Raw genomic sequence first — 27,079 nt, 5'->3', positions numbered from 1 at the left:
GAGGCTCTCTTATATTTATGGGCCTCTTGTTCTGGTCTCACTCACAAGTAGACTCAGTTTCTCCACACCCACCCTCCCGAACCCCTTCATAATTTGGAAGACCTCCATCAGGTCTCCTCTCGGCCTGCTCAGACATTCCTGATGGTTTGTAATTCTGGGATAGCTGGCTCCCCCGTCGGTGCTATCATGAGAGCAAACCTGGTGGGACGGAGACCTAAGATAGCAGGCTTCCACTGGGCCAGTGTCTGAACACATACTTTCCCCCCCCATTAGTACGCTGGGGAAATTGGCTAGTAATGACATCCCTTTTGATATTTTTATGTTGCCCCGGGTTTGTGTCTGTACCATTTGTAGAGGCATCAGCGATCCCACTTGTGCTTTCTCTGCTCCCCATTCGTCCAGCGTTCGATAGCCACCCACTTCCAGGGCATATTGCTGGCCTTCGAAGAAAGGCTCTTCGTAAAGAAACCACCTGCAGAGATAGAGAGACATTAGCGTGGATCTTTTTAAAATCGGTTTTAAAATTCTCATCCTTGTGTTCAGAATCCCTCCATGGTCGTCACCCCCTTTCCTATCTCTGGAACCTCCACCAGCCCTACAACCCTCCAATTCTGGCCTCTTGCGCATCCCCGATTTTAATCGCTCCACCATTGGTGGCCGTGCCTTCAGCTGCCTAGGGCCTAAGCTCTGAAATTCCCTCTCTAAACCTCCCTCGCCTCCTTTAAGACACTCCTTAAAACCTGCCACTTTGATCAACTGTTCTAATATTTCTTTATGTGTTGGTGTTTGATTACGCTCTTGTGAAGCGCCTTGGGATGTTTCACTACATTAAAGGTGCTATATAAATGCAAGTTGCTTTTGTTGTTGCTGCTCAAAAGCCCCCCTTTCTCTCCCCTCCTCTCTTGAAGACATCGACTGTTCCTCAGCGTTACTCCACAAATGCTGGTTGCCCTCCAGTAATTGACCACATGTACCCGTTCTTCATGTGGGAACCTGGGCAGCGAGTGTTGCCAGGATATTCAACCAAGGAGGGCATCGTAGTCAGGCCTGATCCCACCCTCACCTGATGTGTACACAGGGGTCAGGGGATAGCAATCAGGAGCAGGACCCTCTGTAGCTCAGCAGTCCCGAGGCCAATTGTGGCACCATCGCTGCAGCTGGCGGTGTGGGCCCCAGGTGTGGGCCCCAGGTGCGGGCCCCAGGTGCGGGCCCCAGGTGCACGTGTCAACGGGGTTGCCACGACACTCCCGGGAAGTTATGGAGTGGGAGTGGCTATGGGGAAATTCATGGCCAATATATCATAGAATGATACAGCACAGAAGACGGTCATTCGGCCCATCATGCCTGTGCCGGCTTGTTGAAAGAGCGATCCAATTATTCCCACTCCCCCTGCTCTTTCCCCATAGCCCTTGCTTTTGTACTCTATGCCTCTGTTTATGAAGCTCAGGATCCCAGAAACTGTCCTGAAAACATTTTCATGTGCCAGCATGCAAGGTCGCTCCATGATGGAGACCAGAGGAGGGAGGACAAGTCAGTTCACAGGGGGTAGCTGTGGCTCAGTGAGTAGCAGTCTCACCTTTGAGTCAGAAGGTCGTTGGTTTAAGACCCGCTCCAGAGACTCAAGCCCCATAATCCAGGCTGACACTTCAGTGCAGTACTGAGGGAGTGCTGTATTGTCGGAAATGCCAGGGGAAAAATTCAGTATCGCCCCTTTTGGGGCGCCATTATCGGCTGTGCGCAAAGTTTAGCGCATGGCGCTAATTATCGCCTCCAATGGCAAACTTGGCTTTTATCGCCCCTGGAGGTGATTGGAGCGCTAAATCAGGCGCTTCACATCTGTCTTAAGGCGCAAAGGCTGAGGAGCGAGGTGCAGCAAGGAAGGGCAAATCAAAATGAACCTGCAAAGTGCTGCTCAGTACCCAAAACTCCTTCACACAGCGTTGAATCTCTCCAGAAGTCTCTCTCTCAGAATGCGTGGTGCAAAAATGTCACCAACAAAAAAAAGGCAGGAAGCGGTCGCCTTTAAATAGCGCTCCCCCAGTCCCTTCCTGACTGCAAAATGCTCCCCTCAACTTGTCGTTGCTAGCAGCAGGCGGGCGCCACTCAATATCCGGTCCGGGGCGCTGCCGGGGCGTTGCGCACTTGACTGACGTCACGAACTGCCGACGCAGGAGATCGTGGCGGTAGTGTTTAGCGCCGCCACAAAATGTCTAGTTAATTTCGCAAGCGGCGCAAACATCGCCGCGCCCGGGCGCTAGTTGCTTTGCGCCCCATTAGCACCCTCTTAAGGTGCTAACAGGAGGCGCAAACAACTGAATTTTTCCCCCATTAAACCCTGCCTGCCCTCTCAGGTGGATGTTAAAGATCCCACGGCACTATTCAAAGAGGAGGAGTGGAGCTCTCCCTGGGTGTCCTGGTCAATATTTATCCCTCAACCAACTCCACTGAAGCATTTTATCACGTTGCTGTTTGTGGGACCTTGCTGTGCGCAAATTCACTGCTGCGTTTCCTACATTACAACAGTGACTACACTTCAAAAAAACTGCTTCATTGACTGTGAAACACTTTGGGATGTCCTGAGGTTGTGACAGGCACTACAGAAATGCAAGTTCTTTCTTTTTGTCACACTGCCCACATCCATCTCATAATGGCATAGACACGTGGCTTGAGAATGAGATACTGATCACCAGCTTGATACAGGGACAGTGCCAGGCATAAAGGGCACTCACAGTGACGGGAGAAGATACGAATGAGTAGGAAAGAACATTCAGCAACGCACTTGGGACACAGTTAAACCAACCGAGCCATCAATACAGTCATCTAATGAGACCCTTTAACAACAGTGCCAAGAGACTCACAGTCCGGAATTCACGATGATGGAGGTCGCTTTTGGTGGATACCCGAATATCCGAATATCCTCGGATTCACCGTAAAATGTCAGCTTCTTCCCCTCTCCGTTGGCCTCTGGGTACAAAGATATTTGTGGTGTGGTGTAGTCCTGAAATACAACAACCCAAAGAAATGATGCGTCGTGGAATTACTCTGAGTAACAAAGCTCGGTAAGAATGGAGCTACTTTCAATGGATCACCTTCTCGTAGACTTTACTCTGGTTCAGTTATTGGGGGCAATTGTATGTGTCGCTTGCACTGCTTTGCAGAAGCATAGGAACGGGAGGAGGCCATTCAGCCCCTCGAGCCTGTTCTGCCATTAAATTAGATCATGGCTGATCTGTATTTTAGCTCCATCCACCCGCCTTGGTTCCGTAACCCTTATTACCCTTGCCTGCCAAAAATCTATCAATCTCGGTTTTGAAATTTTCAATTGACCTCCCCAGCCTCAACAACTTTTTGGGGGAGAGTTTTCCAGATTCCCACTAAACCTTCATGTGAAGAAGTGCTTCCTGACATCACCCTTGAACGGACGCTCCATAAAACCTAGCTCTTTGGCCAAGCTTTTGGTCACCTGTCCTAATAACTCTTTATGTGGTTCGGTGTCAAATGTTGTTTCATAATCGCTCCTGTGAAGCACATTGGGACATTTTACTACGTTAAAAGTGCTATATAAATGCAAGTCGTTGTTGTATCACACCCGTAGTTTGGGGATTTCACTTTGCAGATACCTAACTTCACTGACCCAGCACTATAGTGCAGCCAGCTTTTTATCACTTCTGGACAGCCTTTCAACAGAGGCCTTGTACCAGCATGGCGGACATTGGGACAGAGAAACTACTGCCATACTTGTGTATCAGATTAGAAATTTAAGTCGCGGTTTGGGGATTGAAGCGAGGGGAGGATTGTGTTAGCTACAGGTCATTGTGGTGGATGGTGCCTTAGCTCACCAAGGGGTAGGCAGTCACCTGCTCGTAGCCCAGTCCTGCGCTCCTGCACTCGCCAACATCCCGGTCTCTTTCAAACATTATTTCCCGGCCCCCAAACTTGCTTTCCATGACCCCGAGCTTCCGGTCGCCTGTCACTTTAATTCTCCGCTCCACTCCCACTCAGACCTCACCGTCCTCAGCCTCTTGCATTGTCCCACGGAAGCTCAGCGGAAGCTCGAGGAACAGCACCTCATCTTTCGATTAGGTACTTTACAGCCTTCTGGACTCAACATCGAGTTCAACAATTTCAGATCATAACCTCGGCCCCTAGCACATATATATTTTCTTCTTTTTTTTAGCCACATTTTTTGTTTTTTCTTCCCTCCTTTCAGCTGTCCTTCATTCTGCCAGCGCAATTCACACCCCATCTAGAGCCATCCTTTGTTCCTTAACCTGTCCCATTTCCACCTCCTCTTGCCTTGAATATCTCTTAATATCGCTCAATGTCTCTTAATCTCTCCTGCTTTCTATCCTATCACCGACCTTCCCTTTTGTTCTTTCATCCCCTTCCCCATTTCCCAGCCCCTGAACTTGCTTTCCATTTCCTGCTTTTTTTCCCAGTTCTGATGAAAGGTCATCGACCTGAAACGTTAACTCTGTTTCTCTCTCCACCGATGTTGCCTGGCCTGCTGAGTGTTTCCAGCATTTCCTGTTGTTATTTCGGATTTCCAGCATCCGCAGTATTTTGCTATCTTTCAAACAGTCTCCTGCTCCCTCTTGTGTGCAGTGTTGGTAGTGTGTGAAACAGTCAGTACGTATCAAAATCAAATGTCATAAGAACAGGAGTCGGCCATTCAGGTCCACGAGCCTGTTCTACCATTCAGTCAGATCATGGCTGATCTGTATATCTGTATCTTAACTCCATTAACTCGCCTTAGCTCCATATCCCTCGACACCCTCACCCATCAATCTCAGGCTTGAAAGTTTCAATTGACCCCCAGCATCTACAGCCTTTTGGGGAGAGAGTTCCAGATTGCCACTACCCTTTGTGTGAAAAAGTGCTTCTTGATTTAACTCTCAACTTGCCTAGCTTTTGTTATGCCCCTCCCTATCTCTGTAACCTCCTCCAGACCTACAACCCTCAGAGATCTCTGCGCTCCTCTAATTCTGGCCTCTTGTGCATCCCCGATTAGAATCGCTCCACTATTAGTGGCCGTGCCTTCAGCTGCCTAGGGCCTAAGCTCTGGAATTCCCTCCCGGAACATCTCCCCCTCTCTACCTCTATCTCTCTCTCTCGTCACTCCTTAAATCCTACCACTTTGGCCAAGCTTTTGGTCACCTATCCCAATGTCGTCTTATGTGGCTCGGTGTCAAATTTTGTCCAATAACGCTCCTGTGATGCACCTTGGGACGTTTTATTACATTAAAGGCACTATATAAATGCAAGTTGTTGCTGCCGTCGTCATAGATTATTTACATTTGCTTTGGGCCGGATAGTGGAGGGTTTTATTATACACGAGTCACTTTAGAGGAGCGTCTTTACAGTATGAAGCTAAGATTTACTGGACAATCCACAATCACACTTGAAACTCTGACCAAATGCAAAGTTTGCTCTAGAGCATCATTCCAAGGCAGCAAGACACCTCAGGGTTTCAGACGCTTATATCTTATAAAGGTTAGGGATCTCTTTATACAGCTTTTATGTTGCTGGATCAGTAGTCTAGAGAACACGAGTTCAGATGCTACCAGGCCAGTTTGCGAATCTGAATTCAGTTAAAAAAATCTGGAATAAAAAGCTGGTATCAGTAAAAGTAACCACGAAGTTGCCAGGAAGGTCATAAAAACCCAATTGGTTCACTAATGTCCCTTAAGGAAAGGAAACCTGCCGTCCTTAGCCGGTCTGGATCTATATGTGACTAGAGTCCCACATCGATGTGGTTGACTCTTAAATGCCCTCTGAAGTGGCCTAGCAAGTTGCATCAAATCGATACAAAGAATAACCGGACTGCAGCAGTTCAAGAAGGCCCACCACCACCTTCTCCGGGCACCGAAGGATGGCTAATAAATATGGCCTTGCCAGCAACGCCCACATTCTGAGAATTAAGAAAAAAATTTTTTTTTTATATAAAGTACACAAAGGAAATACTTTTTCCAGATTCTCTTACCCTGACCGCTCTCCTGAGGGAGCCGATGACGATGGGTTTGGTAGGAGGCTGCTTGGAGTTAGGATCTTCGGTCTCCTCTCCAATTTCCTCTGACCAGGGGTCCACCAACACTACATCCTCCTCTGCAAACATGAATTTCTTCCCTTTATAATCCGGCTTCTCGTAGGCCACCCAGCTAAGAAAGGTCAGAACAAGGCCACAGGCGTTTCTTTTTGCAATCACATGAACTCTCAGTGACAGGGTCATTGTTCATCATAGAAATTTACAGCACAGAAGGAGGCCATTCAGTCCATCTTGTCTGTGCCGGCTGACAAAGCGCTATCCAGCCTAATCCCACTTTCCAGCACTTGGTCCGTATCCTTGTCGGTTACGGCACTTCAAGTGCACATCCAAGTACTTTTTAAATGTGATGAGGGTCTCTGCCTCTACCACCCTTTCAGGCAGTGAGTTCCAGACCTCCACCACCCTCTGGGTGAAAAGATTTTTCCTCAAATCCCCTCTAAACCTCCGACCAATTACTTTAAATCTAAGCCCCCTGGTTATCAACCCCTCTGTTAAGGGAAATAGGTCTATCTAGGCCCCTCATAATTTTATACACCTCAATTAGGCCTTCCCTCAAACTCCTCAGTTCTATTTGCATATATAGACGGTCTAACTCCTGTTTCAGGCCTGGATTAAGGATGCCTCCTGTTTATCCTTTACCAATATGGCGGCAGCACACGTTCTGGCCGGGAGCACATGCATGCTTCCTGCCCGCCATTTTGGGGCCCTGGGAGGCCACATAGCACCTGAAAAATGGGTGCTACATGGCCCAACTTAACCTCCTTAAAAGTTAATACCAAATTAAAAATAATTAATGTTTTACATTGAGGAAGAGAGACAAGGGGAGAATATCAGTGGTGGTAGAGGATTAGTAGTTAACATACCCTCAAAAAAATAGTTTGTAAGTGGCCAATTGTGAAGTGTCTGCATTGGACTTACCATCCTCGAATAATCCGTATCGAAATGACAGCAGGAAACACCCATGACAAGCAATCGGACACGTCGCAACTGATTTCTCTCTGAAAACCGGAGAAGTTCGGCTTGTCGTAAACGATGATCTAAATCGTGAGAGAGAGATGGGAGATAGAAAAGGAGAGAGTCAGGAGTTGATCTACTCCAGAGAGGGGACCGGCTACAGGCGTCATCACTCACCTGGGGTGCAGGTTTGGGCGTCTTTGCTCATCGCGAGTTAATTGAATTTACGGCACAGAAACAGGCCATTCAGCCCAACTGATCTATGCCAGTGTTTATGCTCCACACGAGCCTCCTCCCACCCTACTTCATCTCACCCGATTAACATATCCTTCTATTCCTTTTCTCCCTCATGTGGTTATCTAGATTCCCCTTAAATGCTTCTATGTTATTCGCCTCAACTACTCCTTGTGGTAGCGAGTTCCACATTCTCACCACTCTCTGGGCAAAGAAGTTTCTCCTGAATTCCCTATTGGATTTATTGGTGACTATCTTATATTATGGCCCCTAGTTTTCGACTTCCCCATAAGTGGAAACATTTTCTCTATGTCTACTCTATCGAAACCCCTTCATAATTTTAAAGACTGCTATCAGTGTTTTCTTTTCTAGAGAAAAGAGCCCCAGCCTGTTCAATACTTCCTGATACCTAACCATGTAAATTTTTTTTGCACCTTCTCCAGTGCTTCTATATCCTTCTTCGTGATACGGAGACCAGAACTGTTCACAGTACAGGGTTACAGAAAACTCTGTTAACCGGCAAAATTCAGGAGTAGGTTCAGGTAAGTTTTACTTCATATTAGTGGCCGTTCCTGGATCTGTGGCTGTGTAACTGGGATTCGTGCACTTGTTGCTAAGCAACAGGGACGCTTGGTCTGTGGCCGGAGTTCCTGCACATGTTGCTAAGCAACAGGGAAGCCTGGATTTGTTGCTGTGTACGGAGCTCTCGTACCTTTTAACTATACCTCTCTGTAATCCAGACTTTTTGATAAACCGGCATCACGCCGGTCCCGTTGGTGCCGGATAATAAAGAGGTTCCTGTATTTTGAAAAGTCACTGGACTCGCCCCAGCCCTGCTCTGCTCGGTGAGTTGGGAGGTCTTATTCTGTAATAAAAACAAAAAACTCAGCAGGTCAGGTAGCATCTGTGGAGAGAAAAACCACAGAGTTCATGTTTCAGATCGCTACCAGTTCTGATGAACGGTCATCGACCTGAAACGTTAACGTGGTTTCTCTCTCGACAGATGCTGCCTGACCTGCTGAGTGTTTCCAGCATTTCCTGGTTTTGTTTCAGATTTCCAGCATCCGCAATGTTTTTGCTTCTGTTTTAGGTTTCATCCCGCGTTTGTTTGCTTGATTTAATTGGCAGCTCTTGTTCTTTTGATTTGAAGGAACTGCTTTGTCCCATTGTGAAGATCTGTATGTTTGATGGAGATGTGTGATGTGTTCATACTTTCCAGGAAATTCGACATTGTACTTTTGTGATTGTGATGGAGTGCTGCTGTTTTGATTTTAATTCTCACATGATTTTAGTCGGAAAGGATTGTTTTTTTTTAAGAATGGTTTGGCTTTGTGAGGAATTCCTTCGATCTGTGGCTGTGGAGCAATTAAAACATCACCTGACTCGCAGCTGGAGAACCTGTTTGGCTGTAATTAGAGCTGTTACTTGCAATACTTCCTGGAGTGTTATAAAAAAGACATGCAAATAATATGATCTTTCACATAGAATTTACAGCATAGAAACAGATCATTCAGCCCAACCAGTCTGTGCTATGCTTATGCTCCACACGAGCCTCCTCTCACCTTACTTCATCTCAACCTATTAGCATATAAACTTCTATTTCTTTCTCCCTCATGTACTTATCTAGCTTCCCCTTAAATGCATCTATTCTATCCGCCTCAACTGCACCCTGTGGTAGCGAGTTCCACATTCTAACCACTCTCTGGGTAAAGAAGTTTCTCCTGAATCCCCTATTGGATTTATTAGTGACTAGCTTATATTTATGGCCCCTAGTTCTGGTCTCCCCACAAGTGGAAACATCCACTCCACATCGACCCTATCGAACCTTTATTAGTTCACCCCTCAACCTTCCTTTTTCTAGAGAAAGATTGTGGCAAATCACTGTACAAGTCTAAGCATCGCTGGGATGAGATTTGATTTCTGTACTTTGGTCACTTGGGTGAAGCACCTCTCCGCCTTGCTACATCTGTCCGCACCTTTAAAAGCCTCCTCACTTTCAATCACCTCTTCCAACTCCTGCTCGGTGTCCGAGTCTCAGCCCCCTCTTTCCCAGTGAATCCTCTCGGGGAGTTTCATTACATGAATAATCTTGCCAGAACAACCACACTTTGCCAACACAGGCAAAACCTGTCTATTCTTGTGTGCAGTAAAAACTAGGAATTTTTGGAGTATTTTGCTGATGTTATTCGAAGCCTTGAGCTCTCCCTGTAACACACCCGCTGTATTCTGCACTGACTGGCTACATACTACATATAACTTGCTCGAGCTCCTAAAGGCAGTGTTCAGATGTGTTTAGACACCTCAGTCCGTATTCTTCCCTTTAACCTTCAGTTTTGCTCTTATCTAGGTACTCATCCAGCTCCTTCTTATAGAAGAAAGTTGAGTGACACTGTAGTGTATGTGCTTTAAGTCAGAACTACTTTTTACAGCTCCTGTATACTGTAGTACCGGCAGTAACCACACTGGTATATAAGCTGTGCGCATGCCTCTGTACTCCAGTCTAGAGATTACCCTCCTCCAGTAAAGACCTGTTATTTGTTTATGTACAGCATCCATGTAATTCTTTATCCACTGAACCACAGATCTAACAGTGGCGACGAGTGTTGATGCGAATCTACCTGCAACATTAAACAAAAAAAAAGTCGAGTCCAGGAACACGGGCGTCGACCGCGAGCAGCCGCCCAGCAGTCAGGCAGAGATCCAACTTCGCTGGGGAGGCTGTGGAGAGCCGGGCTTGGTTCCCCAGCCACAACGAGCAGTAAGAGACCGACGACAGGTCCAGAGCAGACCCTTCCCGAGCAGCGGCGGCTGGAGCCGACCGACGGCAGAGAGAGAGAGCCGGGCAGCGTCGACGGGGTAAGAAAGAGGGTGAAGAGAGCAGGGCGCAGCCGGGGATTGATCACCGAGCGGCGTCGAGGAAAAATACTGCAAACCGGAGAGAGAGAGGGTAAGAAACAGCCGGGTTCTAGACTGAGCGGCGTCGACAAATATCAAAAGAACGCGTTGAGCACAGCCAGGGATCACGGGCTGATCAGGGTCCGCGGGGCGAAGCAAGGGGAGACGCCATTGAGCCGCGGAGAAGCAGGGAGGGCGCAGGAGGCGCCATTGAGCCGCGGAGAAGCAGGGAGAGGCCATTGAGCGCGGAGAAGAAGGAAGAGCACGGGAGACGCCATTTTGCGAAGGAGCAGCGGAGAAGACGGGCGAGCGCAGGAAGGAAGGAAAGCACGGGAGACGCCATTTTGTGCCAGCGGAGAAGAAGGGGAAGCGCAGGAGGCGCCATTGGGGATAGTTAACGCACAACCAAGGATGCCGAAGAGTGGCAGTATCTCTACGTTCGACAATGAAGTCGAAGATTGGGCGACATATGTGGAACGTATTGATGTGTACTGCAGGGCGAATGAAGTGCCAGATGCTAATAAAGCACTGGTTCTGTTAAATTCCATGGGTGCAAAAACTTATGGGTTACTGCGAAATCGAATAACCCCAGAGAAGCCGGTAAACAAGGATTTTGGAAGCATAGTAGAAATCCTACAGGACCACTTAAGCCCCACACCGCTGCTGATAGCAGAATGATTTAAGTTCCATAAAAGGAACCAACACAAAGACGAAAGCAATGCTGAGTACCTAACGGAACTGCGCAAGCTATCGAAATACTGCCAGTTTGGAGCGGGACTAGCAGACACGTTAAGGGACAAGTTTGTGTGTGGGCTACAAAGTGAAGGAACCCAGAAACGGCTTCTATCAGAAAAGGACCTTACGCTGGACAAAGCTTTCAATATGGCAGTATCACACAAAGCAGCCGCAAGGGGCGCTGCAGAGATACAACGGAGACCGCAAGAATACGGCACCAATGAAATGACCTGTGGAACAGGGAAGTGCTATCGCTGCGGCAGAACAACACATGACCAGAAAGATTGTTGGTTCAAGGACCAAGTGTGCAGACAGTGTGGGAAAGCAGGACACATAGCAAGAGTCTGCAGGTCTGGGAAGAAAACCAACAGTAAGAAATCTCCACAGGAGAAGTACAAAAAGGAATAACAGCAACAATTAAAATAGAGGATAATGCAAGCCCAAAGTTTCTGAAGGCCAGACCAGTGCCTTATGCGATCAGACCAGCGGTTGAAGCAGAGCTGGAAGGGTTGGAACGTTCAGGAGTACTGTCCAAAGTGGACTGGAGCGAGTGGGCTACACCCATCGTCCCTGTAATGAAGAGGTCGTTGAGTAATACGCCTGGGGAACCAAAGAAGGTCCGCATCTGTGGGGATTTTAAGGTGACAGTGAACCCAGTCCTTCACACGGTGCAATATCCGCTTCCACGAATTGAGGATATTTTCGCCTCGCTATCTGGTGGTAAACGCTTAACCAAAATTGATCTAGCCCAGGCGTACTTGCAAATGGAGGTAGAAGAAGCTTCGAAACATTACCTTACGATCAACACCCATAAAGGTCTCTATCAATACAACTGGCTGGTGTTTGGAGTAGCCTCGGCTCCGGCTATCTGGCAAAGGGCGATGGATCAGGTCCTGCAAGAGATTCCAGGGACCCAGTGTTATTTGGACGACATCTTGGTCACGGGCGAAAATGACGGTGATCACCTCGCTAACTTGGAGAAGGTGCTTGCCAGATTAAAGGAATATGGGCTACGAGCTAATCGCCACAAGTGTGAGTGTTTCCAGAAACAGATCTCGTATTGCGGCCACGTCATTGATGAAGAGGGGTTACATAAGTCCCCTGACAAGATTGAGGCAGTAGTCAAGGCTCCAGCACCGGAAAATGTGTCACAACTGAGGTCGTTCCTCGGGCTGGTAAACTATTACCACAAGTTCTTACCAAATTTGTCCACGGTACTACACCCGCTGAACACCCTACTGCAAACAGGGGTAGCATGGGAGTGGGATGACGAATGTAGACGAGCTTTCCAGAAGTGTAAAGAATTGATCACATCAAAAGAGGTGTTGGCCCATTTCAACCCAGCACTACCAATTCGTTTGGCATGTGATGCATCACCCTACGGCATTGGAGCGGTGCTGTCGCACAAATTCCCAGACGGGTTGGAGAGGCCAGTGGCCTTTGCGTCTCGGTCACTAACCTCAGCTGAGCGCAACTACGCCCAGATTGACAGGGAGGCCCTCAGCCTTGTATGGGGAGTAAAAAAATTCAACCATTATCTGCATGGGCAGAAGTTCACCTTGCTGACTGACCACCAACCACTTGTCTCCATCTTTAATCCTAAGAAGGGCGTGCCAGTAATGACTGCACAGCGGTTACAAAGATGGTCCCTGTTTCTAGGGGTGAATCAATATGAAATAGAATATAAAGGCACGAAACAGCATGGGAACGCTGATGGGCTATCGCGCCTGCCACTGCCTACGGTGGAGGAAGCACCAGCAGTGGACCCTATCGAGATATTTTATTCGTCGATAATTGAACGATTGCCAGTAACAAACGCGGATATAGAGAAGGAGACCCGCAATGATCCGACGCGGTCATGGGTATATGAATTGACGGTGAGGGGATGGCCAACACATGGCGACTCACTGTTGCCAGCATTCTCATCCAGAAGAGAACAGCTGTCAGTATGCCAGGGGACAGTGATGTGTGGATCCAGAGTGGTGATTCCACCCAAGTTAAGGGAGAGAGTGCTAAAGGAGCTACATGAAGGCCATCTGGGGGGAGTGAAAATGAAAAGCCTTGCTAGGGCTTATGTGTGGTGGCCGGGAATCGATCAACAAATCGAAGACCTAACTAAGAGCTGCTTAGGATGCCAGAAGGTCCAAAATGCACCACCACATGCCCCTCTACACCCATGGGAGTGGCCCTCCTCTCCATGGCAACGGGTGCACATTGATTTCGCTGGTCCATTCATGGACTCAATCTTAATAGCAGTGGATGCTCATTCAAAGTGGCCTGAGGTGATAAAGGTGTCTTCAACCACTACAGAGAAAACGATTGCAGTCCTACGGACCATATTTGCCAGAAACGGTTTGCCAGAGCAGATCTGCTCTGATAATGGACCACAGTTTTTGTCCGACGAGTTCCAAAAATTCATGAAAAGGAATGGGGTAAGGCATTACACATCCGCCCCGTATCATCCAGCCACCAATGGATTGGCTGAGAGGTTCGTACAAACCTTTAAGAAGGCGATAAAGGCCATGTGCGACGAGGAAATTCCACTACAGCATAAGATGGACAATTTCTTATTAGCCGACCGAAACGCGACACATGCAGTTACCAACCAGACCCCGGCCATGATGTTCTTTAACCAAAGGTTGAGATCTCGTCTGGACTTGCTCAGACCAAATGTGCGAAGAAATGTTGAGGACAAACAATTCCAACACATCAACGAGAAGCCGACAAGGAGCTTCAATGTAGGGCAACCAGTCTTGGCCCGTGACTATCGAACAGAGAAGTGGCAACCCAGAACGATATGTACAAGGCAGGGGCCATTAATGTACACAGTGGATGTCGGGGAGAACATTGTGAGACGCCACGTCGATCAGATCTTAGCGTCACAGGAAGGCGTCAACCCCATGTCTCGAGTACCTGGGGATGAACCCGACATACCGGTAGCATCTACTTCAGACCCAGTAGCAGTGGAACCCGATGAACTACCCGATGAAAAGGGGTCAGAATCGCCTCTGCACCAAGAACAAGAACCTCCGGAAAGGCGCTATCCCGAAAGGGTCAGGAAGCCGCCCCAAAGACTGAATCTATAAATGGACTTTTTGTTATTGAATGTACATGTAAAAATGTAATTGTTATTTGAATATTAAGGGGGTATTATTAATCTAAAAAGGGAGGAATTGTAGTGTATGTGCTTTAAGTCAGAACTACTTTTTACAGCTCCTGTATACTGTAGTACCGGCAGTAACCACACCGGTATATAAGCTGTGCGCATGCCTCTGTACTCCAGTCTAGAGATGACCCTCCTCCAGTAAAGACCTGTTGTTTGTTATGTACAGCATCCGTGTAATTCTTTATCCACTGAACCACGGATCTAACAGACACAGCACTAAATAGTCCATGTTTGGCTCCACGGTGAGACTCTCAACACTAAGTCAGAAGGTTTCGGATTTAAGCCAAAGTCTACGCTGATAATTCAATTTAAGGGAGTGCTGCACTGTCAGAGGTGTTAAACCGAGGCCTCGTCTGCCTTTTCAGGTGGCGGTAAATAATCCCATGGCACTACTAGAAGAAGAGCAAGAGGGTTCTCCTGATGTCCTGGCCAACTTTCCTCCTGCAAAACATATTATCTGCGGATTCGGCTCATCGCTGTACATGGGACTTGCTGTGTGTAAAATGATTGCCCACGTTTACCCACATAATAACTGTGACTACACTTCAAAAAGTAATTGATTGGGAAGTCCTGAGGATGAGAAAGGAGCTATGCTTCATTTTTCTAAACCCCAGATGTCCACTGGACTGCATAAAGTAGGATATCTTCATCAGATACAAGTTTTGCATTCCCTGATTCACAGTACATTGCTTTTATGTTTTTGTTCCAGTGGTAAATCTTTCTGCCATTCCTTCACTCATAGAATTGCAGAGCCTTACAGCACAGAAAAAGGCCATTCGGCCCATTGTGCCTGTTCCAGCTCTTTGAAACAGCTATCCAATTAGTCCCGCTCCCCTGCTCTTTCCCCATAGCTCTGCAATTTTCTCCTTTTCAAGTATTTATCCAATTTCCTTTTGAAAGTTACTATTGAATCTGCTTCCACCACCCTTTCAGGCAGCGCATTCCAGATCGTAACAACTCGCTGCGTAAAAAAAAATTCTCCTCATCTCCCCTCTGGCTCTTTTGCCAGTTACCTTAAATCTGTGTCCTCTGGTTACCGACCCTTCTGCCACTAGAAACTCCTTATTTACTCTCTCAAAACCCTTCATGATTTTGAACACCCCTATTAAATCTTCCCTTATCCTTATCTGCTCTAAGGAGAACAATCCCAGTTTCTCTAGTCTCTCCACGTAATAAGTCCCTCATCCCTGGTATCATTCTAATCAATCTCCTCTGCACCCTTTCCAAGTCCTTGACATCCTTCCTAAAGTGTGGTGCCCAGAATTGGTTCATTGATTTAATTGCTCCAGAGCTCTCTGAATGGCATCAATTTGCCTTCACAGGTACAGCTGGCAAGGCTTGATGCCATCAGATTATCAACACCCTTGCAGTCAAAGAGCAGGTGTTAACATGCACCTAACCCATTTCTCTTTTAAAATTAAGAAACCCGGGTGAAAGACTAGTGCAGGTCACCACCAGCTTGAAGAAACATAGAAGATAGGAGCAGGAGTAGGCCATTCGGCCCCTTGAGCCTGCTCCGCCATTCAATGAGATCATGGCTGATCATCCAAATTCAGTACCCTGTCCCCTGCCTTCTCTCCATATCCCTTGATCCCTTTAGCCTTAAGAAATATATCTAACTCCTTCTTGAATATATTTAATGAATTGGCCTCTACTGCCTTCTGTGGTAGAGAATTCCACAGGTTCACCACTCTCTGGGTGAAGAAATTCCTCCTCATCTCTGTCCTAAATGGCTTACCCCTTATCCTTAGACTGTGACCCCTGGTTCTGGACTCCCCGGCCATTGGGAACATCCTTCCTGCATCAAGTCTGTCTAGTCCTGTTAGAATTTTATAAGTTTCAATGAGACCCCCTCTCATTCTTCTAAACTCTAGCGAGTATAAGCCCAATCGACCCAATCTCTCCTCATACGTCATTCCTGCCATCCCAGGTATCAGTCTGGTGAATCTTCGCTGCGCTCCCTCCATGGCAAGAGCATCCTTCCTCAGATGAGGCGACCAAAACTGCACACAATACTCAAGATGTGGCCTCACCAAGGCCCTGTACAACTGCAGCAAGACATCCTTGTTCCGGTACTCGAAACCTCTCGCTATGAAGGCCAACATACCATTTGCCTTCTTAACCGCCTGCTGCACCTGCATGCTTACCTTCAGCGACTGTGCACAAGGACACCCAGGTCTCATTGCATTTCCCCTTCTCCCAATCTATTGTCATTCAGATAATAATCTGCCTTCCTGTTTTTGACACCAAAGTGGATAACCTCGCATTTATCCACATTATATTGCATCTGCCATGCTTCTGCCCAATCACCCAACCTGTCCAAATCATACTGGAGTTTCTCGGCATCCTCCTCACAGCACACACCCCCACCCAGCTTTGTGTCATCTGCAAACTTGGAGATATTACATCTAGTTCCCTCATCTAGATCATTAATATATATTGTGAATAGCTGGGGTCCTAGGACCGATCCTTGCGGTACCCCACTAGTCACTGCCTGCCACTCGGAAAAAGACCCATTTATTCGAACGCTTTGCTTTCTGTCTGCCAACCAGTTCTCTATCCAAGTCAATACCTTTCCCCCAATCCCATGTGCCTTAACTTTACACGCTAATCTCTTATGCGGGACCTTATCGAAAGCCTTCTGAAAGTCCAAATACACCACATCCACTGGTTCTCCCTTATCTATTTTACCAGTTACATCCTCAAAATATTCCAGTAGATTAGTCAAGCACGATTTACCTTTTGTAAACCCATGTTGACTTTGTCCGATCCTGTCACTGTTTTCCAAGTGCTCTGCTATTCCATCTTTTATAATGGACTCTAGCATTTTCCCCACTACCGATGTCAGGCTTACCGGCCTATAATTCCCCGTTTTCTCTCTACCACCTTTTTTGAATAGTGGGGTAACATTAGCTACCTCCAATCCATGGGTACTGTTCCAGAGTCTATCGAATTTTGGAAGATGACCAGTAATGCATCTACTATTTCTAGGGCCACTTCCTTAAGTACCCTAGGATGTAGATTATCAGGCCCTGGGGATTTATCGGCCTTCAATCCCGTCAATTTCCCTAACACCATTTCCCTACAAATACTGATTTCATTCAGTTCCTCCCTCTCATTAGACCCTATGTTCCCCGACATCTCTGGGAGGTTATTTGTGTCCTCCTTTGTGAAGACAGAACCAAAGTATGTATTTAATTGGTCTGCCATTTCTTTGTTCCCCATTATAAATTCCCCTGATTCTGACTGCAAGGGACCTACGCTTGACTTCACCAATCTTTTTCTCTTCACATATCTATAAAAGCTTTTACAGTCAGTTTTTATGTTCCCTGAAAGCTTACTCTCATACTCTATTTTCCCCCTCTTAATTAATCCCTTTGTCCTCCTTTGCTGAATCTTAAACTGCTCCCAATCCTCAGGTTTACTGCTTTTTCTGGCCAATTTATATCTCCTCTCCTTGGATCTTATGCTATCCCTAATTTCCCTTGTTAGCCACGGTTGAGTCACCTTTTTTGTCTTATTTTTATGCCAAACTGGGATGAACAAATTCTGTAGTTCATCCATGTGATCTTTGAATGTTTGGCATTGCCTATCCACCGTCAACCCTTTGAGTGACATTCCCCAATTAATTTTACCCAACTCGCGCCTCATACCATCGTAGTTTCCTTTATTTAAATTCAGGACCCTAGTCTCTGAGTCAACTACTTCACTCTCCATCTTAATGAAGAATTCTATCATATTATGATCGCTCCAACCCAAGGGGCCTCGCACAACAAGATTGCTAATTAATCCTTTCTCATTACATAATACCCAGTCTAAGATGGCCTGATCTCTAGTTGGTTCCTTGACATATTGGTCCAGGAAACCATCCCGTATACACTCTAGGAATTCTTCCTCCACAGTATTGTTACTAATTTGGTTAGCCCAATCTATATGTAGATTAAAGTCACCCATGAACCAGAGCGGGACAAATATCCTTGCGGGGAGATTTGCTAGCACTGTTGGGGGGGGGGGGGGGGGGGTTTAAACTAACTTGGCAGGGGGATGGGATACAGAGGGGAGCTGAAATAGGGGGTGATGTGCTGCCAATTATAGAGAAAAAAACAAGTCAGCTTGGTAGACAGGGCAAATATATAAGGACAAGGCTGGATGGCATCTATTTTAATGCAAGGAGTCTTGCAAATAAGGTGGATGAACTGAAGGTGTTGATAAACACATGGGAGTATGATATTGTTGCTATCACGGAGACATGGTTGAGGGAGGGGCAAGACTGGCAGCTCAATATTCCGGGGTACAGAATCTTCAGGCGAGACAGAGGGGGAGGTATAAGAGGAGGGGGTGTCGCAATATTAATTAAGGAGTCAATTACAGCAGTAAGGAGGGATGATATATTAGCAGGTTCCTCTAATGAGGCCATATGGGTGGAGCTTAAAAACAAAAAGGGGGCAAGCACTTTGCTGGGAGTGTACTATAGGCCTCCAAACAGTCAGGGGGAGATAGAGGAACAGATATGTAGGCAAATCTCAGAGAAATGTGCAAATAATAGGGTAATAATAATGGGGGATTTCAACTTCCCCAATATTAACTGGGATAGTCAGAGTGTGAAAGGCTCAGAGGGTGTAGAATTCTTAAAGTGCATCCAGGAGAGCTTTTTGAGCCAGCATGTAGAAAGTCCTACAAGAGAGGGGGTGGTACTGGACCTAATTCTAGGGAATGTGGCCGGCCAAGTGGAAAAAGTGCTAGTAGGTGAGCACTTTGGTGACAGTGACCATAATATGGTGAGATTTAAGGTGGTCATGGAAAAGGACAGGGATGGGCCGGAAATAAAGGTTCTAAATTGGGGGAAGGCCGATTTTAATAGGATAAGGCAGGATCTGGCCAAAATGGACTGGGATCAGCTACTTGTAGGAAAATCCGCATCGGAGCAATGGGAGGCTTTCAGAAGGGAGATTGAGATCATACAATGGCAACATGTTCCCGTAAAGGTCAAGGGTGGTTCCAAAAACCACAGGGAACCTTGGATGTCAGGGGAAATACGAGAATGGATTAGGAAAAAAAGGAGGGCTTTTGGCAGATACAAAAGGCTAAAGACGGAGGAAGCCCTAGAGGAGTATAAAAAGTGCAGGGGGATACTTAAAAAAGAAATTAGGAGATCAAGGAGGGGCCATGAAATAACACTGGCAAGCAAAATAAAGGAAAATCCTAAGATGTTTTATAAGTATACTAGCTGGAGCGCCCGGCGGTGCCGAGGCTTTTTCGAGGGCATGTTGCTGTTGGAAGAGAGAGAGAGAGAGAGAGCGACTGGGGGGGGGAGAGAAGAGAGAGCGAGAGCGCGACTGGGGGGGGAAGAGAGAGAGCGATTGGGGGTAGAGAGAGCACGACTGGGGGGGGGGGGAAGAGAGAGAGCGACTGGGGGGGGAAGAGAGAGAGCGACTGGGGGGGGAAGAGAGAGAGCGACTGGGGGGGGGGGAAGAGAGAGAGCGACTGGGGGGGGAAGAGAGCGAGCGACTGGGGGGGGGGGAAGAGAGAGAGCGACTGGGGGGGGGGGAAGAGAGAGAGCGACTGGGGGGGGTGAGAGAGAGAGCGACTGGGGGGGTGAGAGAGAGAGCGACTGGGGGGGTGAGAGAGAGAGCGACTGGGGGGGTGAGAGAGAGAGCGACTGGGGGGGTGAGAGAGAGAGCGACTGGGGGGGTGAGAGAGAGAGCGACTGGGGGGGTGAGAGAGAGAGCGACTGGGGGGGTGAGAGAGAGAGCGACTGGGGGGGTGAGAGAGAGAGCGACTGGGGGGGTGAGAGAGAGAGCGACTGGGGGGGTGAGAGAGAGAGCGACTGGGGGGGTGAGAGAGAGAGCGACTGGGGGGGTGAGAGAGAGAGCGACTGGGGGGGTGAGAGAGAGAGCGACTGGGGGGGTGAGAGAGAGAGCGACTGGGGGGGTGAGAGAGAGAGCGACTGGGGGGGTGAGAGAGAGAGCGACTGGGGGGGTGAGAGAGAGAGCGACTGGGGGGGTGAGAGAGAGAGAGCGACTGGGGGGGAAGAGAGAGAGCGACTGGGGGGGAAGAGAGAGAGCGACTGGGGGGGAAGAGAGAGAGCGACTGGGGGGGAAGAGAGAGAGCGACTGGGGGGGAAGAGAGAGAGCGACTGGGGGGGAAGAGAGAGAGCGACTGGGGGGGAAGAGAGAGAGCGACTGGGGGGGAAGAGAGAGAGCGACTGGGGGGGAAGAGAGAGAGCGACTGGGGGGGAAGAGAGAGAGCGACTGGGGGGGAAGAGAGAGAGCGACTGGGGGGGAAGAGAGAGAGCGACTGGGGGGGAAGAGAGAGAGCGACTGGGGGGGAAGAGAGAGAGCGACTGGGGGGGAAGAGAGAGAGCGACTGGGGGGGAAGAGAGAGAGCGACTGGGGGGGAAGAGAGAGCGACTGGGGGGGAAGAGAGAGAGCGACTGGGGGGGAAGAGAGAGAGCGACTGGGGGGGAAGAGAGAGAGCGACTGGGGGGGAAGAGAGAGAGCGACTGGGGGGGAAGAGAGAGAGCGACTGGGGGGGAAGAGAGAGAGCGACTGGGGGGGAAGAGAGAGAGCGACTGGGGGGGAAGAGAGAGAGCGACTGGGGGGGAAGAGAGAGAGCGACTGGGGGGGAAGAGAGAGAGCGACTGGGGGGGAAGAGAGAGAGCGACTGGGGGGGAAGAGAGAGAGCGACTGGGGGGGAAGAGAGAGAGCGACTGGGGGGGAAGAGAGAGAGCGACTGGGGGGGAAGAGAGAGAGCGACTGGGGGGGAAGAGAGAGAGCGACTGGGGGGGAAGAGAGAGAGCGACTGGGGGGGAAGAGAGAGAGCGACTGGGGGGAAGAGAGAGAGCGACTGGGGGGGAAGAGAGAGAGCGACTGGGGGGGAAGAGAGAGAGCGACTGGGGGGGAAGAGAGAGAGCGACTGGGGGGGAAGAGAGAGAGCGACTGGGGGGGAAGAGAGAGAGCGACTGGGGGGGAAGAGAGAGAGCGACTGGGGGGGAAGAGAGAGAGCGACTGGGGGGGAAGAGAGAGAGCGACTGGGGGGGAAGAGAGAGAGCGACTGGGGGGGAAGAGAGAGAGCGACTGGGGGGGAAGAGAGAGAGCGACTGGGGGGGGAAGAGAGAGAGCGACTGGGGGGGAAGAGAGAGAGCGACTGGGGGGGAAGAGAGAGAGCGACTGGGGGGGAAGAGAGAGAGCGACTGGGGGGGAAGAGAGAGAGCGACTGGGGGGGAAGAGAGAGAGCGACTGGGGGGGAAGAGAGAGAGCGACTGGGGGGGAAGAGAGAGAGCGACTGGGGGGGAAGAGAGAGAGCGACTGGGGGGGAAGAGAGAGAGCGACTGGGGGGGAAGAGAGAGAGCGACTGGGGGGGAAGAGAGAGAGCGACTGGGGGGGAAGAGAGAGAGCGACTGGGGGGGAAGAGAGAGAGCGACTGGGGGGGAAGAGAGAGAGCGACTGGGGGGGAAGAGAGAGAGCGACTGGGGGGGAAGAGAGAGAGCGACTGGGGGGGAAGAGAGAGAGCGACTGGGGGGGAAGAGAGAGAGCGACTGGGGGGGAAGAGAGAGAGCGACTGGGGGGGAAGAGAGAGAGCGACTGGGGGGGAAGAGAGAGAGCGACTGGGGGGGAAGAGAGAGAGCGACTGGGGGGGAAGAGAGAGAGCGACTGGGGGGGAAGAGAGAGAGCGACTGGGGGGGAAGAGAGAGAGCGACTGGGGGGGAAGAGAGAGAGCGACTGGGGGGGAAGAGAGAGAGCGACTGGGGGGGAAGAGAGAGAGCGACTGGGGGGGAAGAGAGAGAGCGACTGGGGGGGAAGAGAGAGAGCGACTGGGGGGGAAGAGAGAGAGCGACTGGGGGGGAAGAGAGAGAGCGACTGGGGGGGAAGAGAGAGAGCGACTGGGGGGGAAGAGAGAGAGCGACTGGGGGGAAGAGAGAGAGCGACTGGGGGGGAAGAGAGAGAGCGACTGGGGGGGAAGAGAGAGAGCGACTGGGGGGGAAGAGAGAGAGCGACTGGGGGGGAAGAGAGAGAGCGACTGGGGGGGAAGAGAGAGAGCGACTGGGGGGGAAGAGAGAGAGCGACTGGGGGGGAAGAGAGAGAGCGACTGGGGGGGAAGAGAGAGAGCGACTGGGGGGGAAGAGAGAGAGCGACTGGGGGGGAAGAGAGAGAGCGACTGGGGGGGAAGAGAGAGAGCGACTGGGGGGGAAGAGAGAGAGCGACTGGGGGGGAAGAGAGAGAGCGACTGGGGGGGAAGAGAGAGAGCGACTGGGGGGGAAGAGAGAGAGCGACTGGGGGGGAAGAGAGAGAGCGACTGGGGGGGAAGAGAGAGAGCGACTGGGGGGAGGAAGAGAGAGAGCGACTGGGGGGGAAGAGAGAGAGCGACTGGGGGGGAAGAGAGAGAGCGACTGGGGGGGAAGAGAGAGAGCGACTGGGGGGGAAGAGAGAGAGCGACTGGGGGGGAAGAGAGAGAGCGACTGGGGGGGAAGAGAGAGAGCGACTGGGGGGGAAGAGAGAGAGCGACTGGGGGGGAAGAGAGAGAGCGACTGGGGGGGAAGAGAGAGAGCGACTGGGGGGGAAGAGAGAGAGCGACTGGGGGGGAAGAGAGAGAGCGACTGGGGGGGAAGAGAGAGAGCGACTGGGGGGGAAGAGAGAGAGCGACTGGGGGGGAAGAGAGAGAGCGACTGGGGGGGAAGAGAGAGAGCGACTGGGGGGGAAGAGAGAGAGCGACTTGGGGGGAAGAGAGAGAGCGACTGGGGGGGAAGAGAGAGAGCGACTGGGGGGGAAGAGAGAGAGCGACTGGGGGGGAAGAGAGAGAGCGACTGGGGGGGAAGAGAGAGAGCGACTGGGGGGGAAGAGAGAGAGCGACTGGGGGGGAAGAGAGAGAGCGACTGGGGGGGAAGAGAGAGAGCGACTGGGGGGGAAGAGAGAGAGCGACTGGGGGGGAAGAGAGAGAGCGACTGGGGGGGAAGAGAGAGAGCGACTGGGGGGGAAGAGAGAGAGCGACTGGGGGGGAAGAGAGAGAGCGACTGGGGGGGAAGAGAGAGAGCGACTGGGGGGGAAGAGAGAGAGAGCGACTGGGGGGGAAGAGAGAGAGCGACTGGGGGGGAAGAGAGAGAGCGACTGGGGGGGAAGAGAGAGAGCGACTGGGGGGGAAGAGAGAGAGCGACTGGGGGGGAAGAGAGAGAGCGACTGGGGGGGAAGAGAGAGAGCGACTGGGGGGGAAGAGAGAGAGCGACTGGGGGGGAAGAGAGAGAGCGACTGGGGGGGAAGAGAGAGAGCGACTGGGGGGGAAGAGAGAGAGCGACTGGGGGGAAGAGAGAGAGCGACTGGGGGGGAAGAGAGAGAGCGACTGGGGGGGGAAGAGAGAGAGCGACTGGGGGGGAAGAGAGAGAGCGACTGGGGGGGAAGAGAGAGAGCGACTGGGGGGGAAGAGAGAGAGCGACTGGGGGGGAAGAGAGAGAGCGACTGGGGGGGAAGAGAGAGAGCGACTGGGGGGGAAGAGAGAGAGCGACTGGGGGGAAGAGAGAGAGCGACTGGGGGGGAAGAGAGAGAGCGACTGGGGGGGAAGAGAGAGAGCGACTGGGGGGGAAGAGAGAGAGCGACTGGGGGGGAAGAGAGAGAGCGACTGGGGGGGAAGAGAGAGAGCGACTGGGGGGGAAGAGAGAGAGCGACTGGGGGGGAAGAGAGAGAGCGACTGGGGGGGAAGAGAGAGAGCGACTGGGGGGGAAGAGAGAGAGCGACTGGGGGGGAAGAGAGAGAGCGACTGGGGGGGAAGAGAGAGAGCGACTGGGGGGGAAGAGAGAGAGCGACTGGGGGGGAAGAGAGAGAGCGACTGGGGGGGAAGAGAGAGAGCGACTGGGGGGGAAGAGAGAGAGCGACTGGGGGGGAAGAGAGAGAGCGACTGGGGGGGAAGAGAGAGAGCGACTGGGGGGGAAGAGAGAGAGCGACTGGGGGGGAAGAGAGAGAGCGACTGGGGGGGAAGAGAGAGAGCGACTGGGGGGGAAGAGAGAGAGCGACTGGGGGGGAAGAGAGAGAGCGACTGGGGGGGAAGAGAGAGAGCGACTGGGGGGGAAGAGAGAGAGCGACTGGGGGGGAAGAGAGAGAGCGACTGGGGGGGAAGAGAGAGAGCGACTGGGGGGGAAGAGAGAGAGCGACTGGGGGGGAAGAGAGAGAGCGACTGGGGGGGAAGAGAGAGAGCGACTGGGGGGGAAGAGAGAGAGCGACTGGGGGGGGAAGAGAGAGAGCGACTGGGGGGGAAGAGAGAGAGCGACTGGGGGGGAAGAGAGAGAGCGACTGGGGGGGAAGAGAGAGAGCGACTGGGGGGGAAGAGAGAGAGCGACTGGGGGGGAAGAGAGAGAGCGACTGGGGGGGAAGAGAGAGAGCGACTGGGGGGGGAAGAGAGAGAGCGACTGGGGGGGAAGAGAGAGAGCGACTGGGGGGGAAGAGAGAGAGCGACTGGGGGGGAAGAGAGAGAGCGACTGGGGGGGAAGAGAGAGAGCGACTGGGGGGGAAGAGAGAGAGCGACTGGGGGGGAAGAGAGAGAGCGACTGGGGGGGAAGAGAGAGAGCGACTGGGGGGGAAGAGAGAGAGCGACTGGGGGGGAAGAGAGAGAGCGACTGGGGGGGGAAGAGAGAGAGCGACTGGGGGGGAAGAGAGAGAGCGACTGGGGGGGAAGAGAGAGAGCGACTGGGGGGGAAGAGAGAGAGCGACTGGGGGGGAAGAGAGAGAGCGACTGGGGGGGAAGAGAGAGAGCGACTGGGGGGGAAGAGAGAGAGCGACTGGGGGGGAAGAGAGAGAGCGACTGGGGGGGAAGAGAGAGAGCGACTGGGGGGGAAGAGAGAGAGCGACTGGGGGGGAAGAGAGAGAGCGACTGGGGGGGAAGAGAGAGAGCGACTGGGGGGGAAGAGAGAGAGCGACTGGGGGGGAAGAGAGAGAGCGACTGGGGGGGAAGAGAGAGAGCGACTGGGGGGGAAGAGAGAGAGCGACTGGGGGGGAAGAGAGAGAGCGACTGGGGGGGAAGAGAGAGAGCGACTGGGGGGGAAGAGAGAGAGCGACTGGGGGGGAAGAGAGAGAGCGACTGGGGGGGAAGAGAGAGAGCGACTGGGGGGGAAGAGAGAGAGCGACTGGGGGGGAAGAGAGAGAGCGACTGGGGGGGAAGAGAGAGAGCGACTGGGGGGGAAGAGAGAGAGCGACTGGGGGGGAAGAGAGAGAGCGACTGGGGGGGAAGAGAGAGAGCGACTGGGGGGGAAGAGAGAGAGCGACTGGGGGGGAAGAGAGAGAGCGACTGGGGGGGAAGAGAGAGAGCGACTGGGGGGGAAGAGAGAGAGCGACTGGGGGGGAAGAGAGAGAGCGACTGGGGGGAAGAGAGAGAGCGACTGGGGGGGAAGAGAGAGAGCGACTGGGGGGGAAGAGAGAGAGCGACTGGGGGGGAAGAGAGAGAGCGACTGGGGGGGAAGAGAGAGAGCGACTGGGGGGGAAGAGAGAGAGCGACTGGGGGGGAAGAGAGAGAGCGACTGGGGGGGAAGAGAGAGAGCGACTGGGGGGGAAGAGAGAGAGCGACTGGGGGGGAAGAGAGAGAGCGACTGGGGGGGAAGAGAGAGAGCGACTGGGGGGGAAGAGAGAGAGCGACTGGGGGGGAAGAGAGAGAGCGACTGGGGGGGGAAGAGAGAGAGCGACTGGGGGGGGAAGAGAGAGAGCGACTGGGGGGGAAGAGAGAGAGCGACTGGGGGGGAAGAGAGAGAGCGACTGGGGGGGGAAGAGAGAGAGCGACTGGGGGGGAAGAGAGAGAGCGACTGGGGGGGAAGAGAGAGAGCGACTGGGGGGGAAGAGAGAGAGCGACTGGGGGGGAAGAGAGAGAGCGACTGGGGGGGAAGAGAGAGAGCGACTGGGGGGGAAGAGAGAGAGCGACTGGGGGGGAAGAGAGAGAGCGACTGGGGGGGAAGAGAGAGAGCGACTGGGGGGGAAGAGAGAGAGCGACTGGGGGGGAAGAGAGAGAGCGACTGGGGGGGGAAGAGAGAGAGCGACTGGGGGGGAAGAGAGAGAGCGACTGGGGGGGAAGAGAGAGAGCGACTGGGGGGGAAGAGAGAGAGCGACTGGGGGGGAAGAGAGAGAGCGACTGGGGGGGAAGAGAGAGAGCGACTGGGGGGGAAGAGAGAGAGCGACTGGGGGGGAAGAGAGAGAGCGACTGGGGGGGAAGAGAGAGAGCGACTGGGGGGGAAGAGAGAGAGCGACTGGGGGGGAAGAGAGAGAGCGACTGGGGGGGAAGAGAGAGAGCGACTGGGGGGGAAGAGAGAGAGCGACTGGGGGGGAAGAGAGAGAGCGACTGGGGGGGGAAGAGAGAGAGCGACTGGGGGGGAAGAGAGAGAGCGACTGGGGGGGAAGAGAGAGAGCGACTGGGGGGGAAGAGAGAGAGCGACTGGGGGGGAAGAGAGAGAGCGACTGGGGGGGAAGAGAGAGAGCGACTGGGGGGGAAGAGAGAGAGCGACTGGGGGGGAAGAGAGAGAGCGACTGGGGGGGAAGAGAGAGAGCGACTGGGGGGGAAGAGAGAGAGCGACTGGGGGGGAAGAGAGAGAGCGACTGGGGGGGAAGAGAGAGAGCGACTGGGGGGGAAGAGAGAGAGCGACTGGGGGGGAAGAGAGAGAGCGACTGGGGGGGAAGAGAGAGAGCGACTGGGGGGGAAGAGAGAGAGCGACTGGGGGGGAAGAGAGAGAGCGACTGGGGGGGAAGAGAGAGAGCGACTGGGGGGGAAGAGAGAGAGCGACTGGGGGGGAAGAGAGAGAGCGACTGGGGGGGAAGAGAGAGAGCGACTGGGGGGGAAGAGAGAGAGCGACTGGGGGGGAAGAGAGAGAGCGACTGGGGGGGAAGAGAGAGAGCGACTGGGGGGGAAGAGAGAGAGCGACTGGGGGGGAAGAGAGAGAGCGACTGGGGGGGAAGAGAGAGAGCGACTGGGGGGGAAGAGAGAGAGCGACTGGGGGGGAAGAGAGAGAGCGACTGGGGGGGAAGAGAGAGAGCGACTGGGGGGGAAGAGAGAGAGCGACTGGGGGGGAAGAGAGAGAGCGACTGGGG

General features: G+C 52.2%; 1 protein-coding gene across 1 annotated transcript in view; it reads right to left on the bottom strand.

Moving 5' to 3' along the window:
* The window catches only part of LOC147103296 (uncharacterized), a 91,635-nt gene that overhangs the window by 41,962 nt on the left and 22,594 nt on the right, over positions 1-27,079 (bottom strand). Inside the window, exons 5-8 of the mRNA XM_085962761.1 lie at positions 6,965-7,083; positions 5,984-6,158; positions 2,859-2,998; positions 346-472 (exon numbers count right to left, since the gene is read on the bottom strand). Of these exons, the coding sequence (XP_085818887.1) occupies positions 346-472; positions 2,859-2,998; positions 5,984-6,158; positions 6,965-7,083 (561 nt within the window). The remainder of the gene's footprint in view (positions 1-345; positions 473-2,858; positions 2,999-5,983; positions 6,159-6,964; positions 7,084-27,079) is intronic.

The sequence above is a fragment of the Somniosus microcephalus genome, chromosome 20 (genome assembly GCF_052327205.1).
Source record: "Somniosus microcephalus isolate GS21.2 chromosome 20, FLI_Smic_1.0, whole genome shotgun sequence".
Lineage (NCBI taxonomy): Eukaryota > Metazoa > Chordata > Chondrichthyes > Squaliformes > Somniosidae > Somniosus > Somniosus microcephalus.
This window is presented reverse-complemented; position numbering and strand designations above follow the sequence as displayed.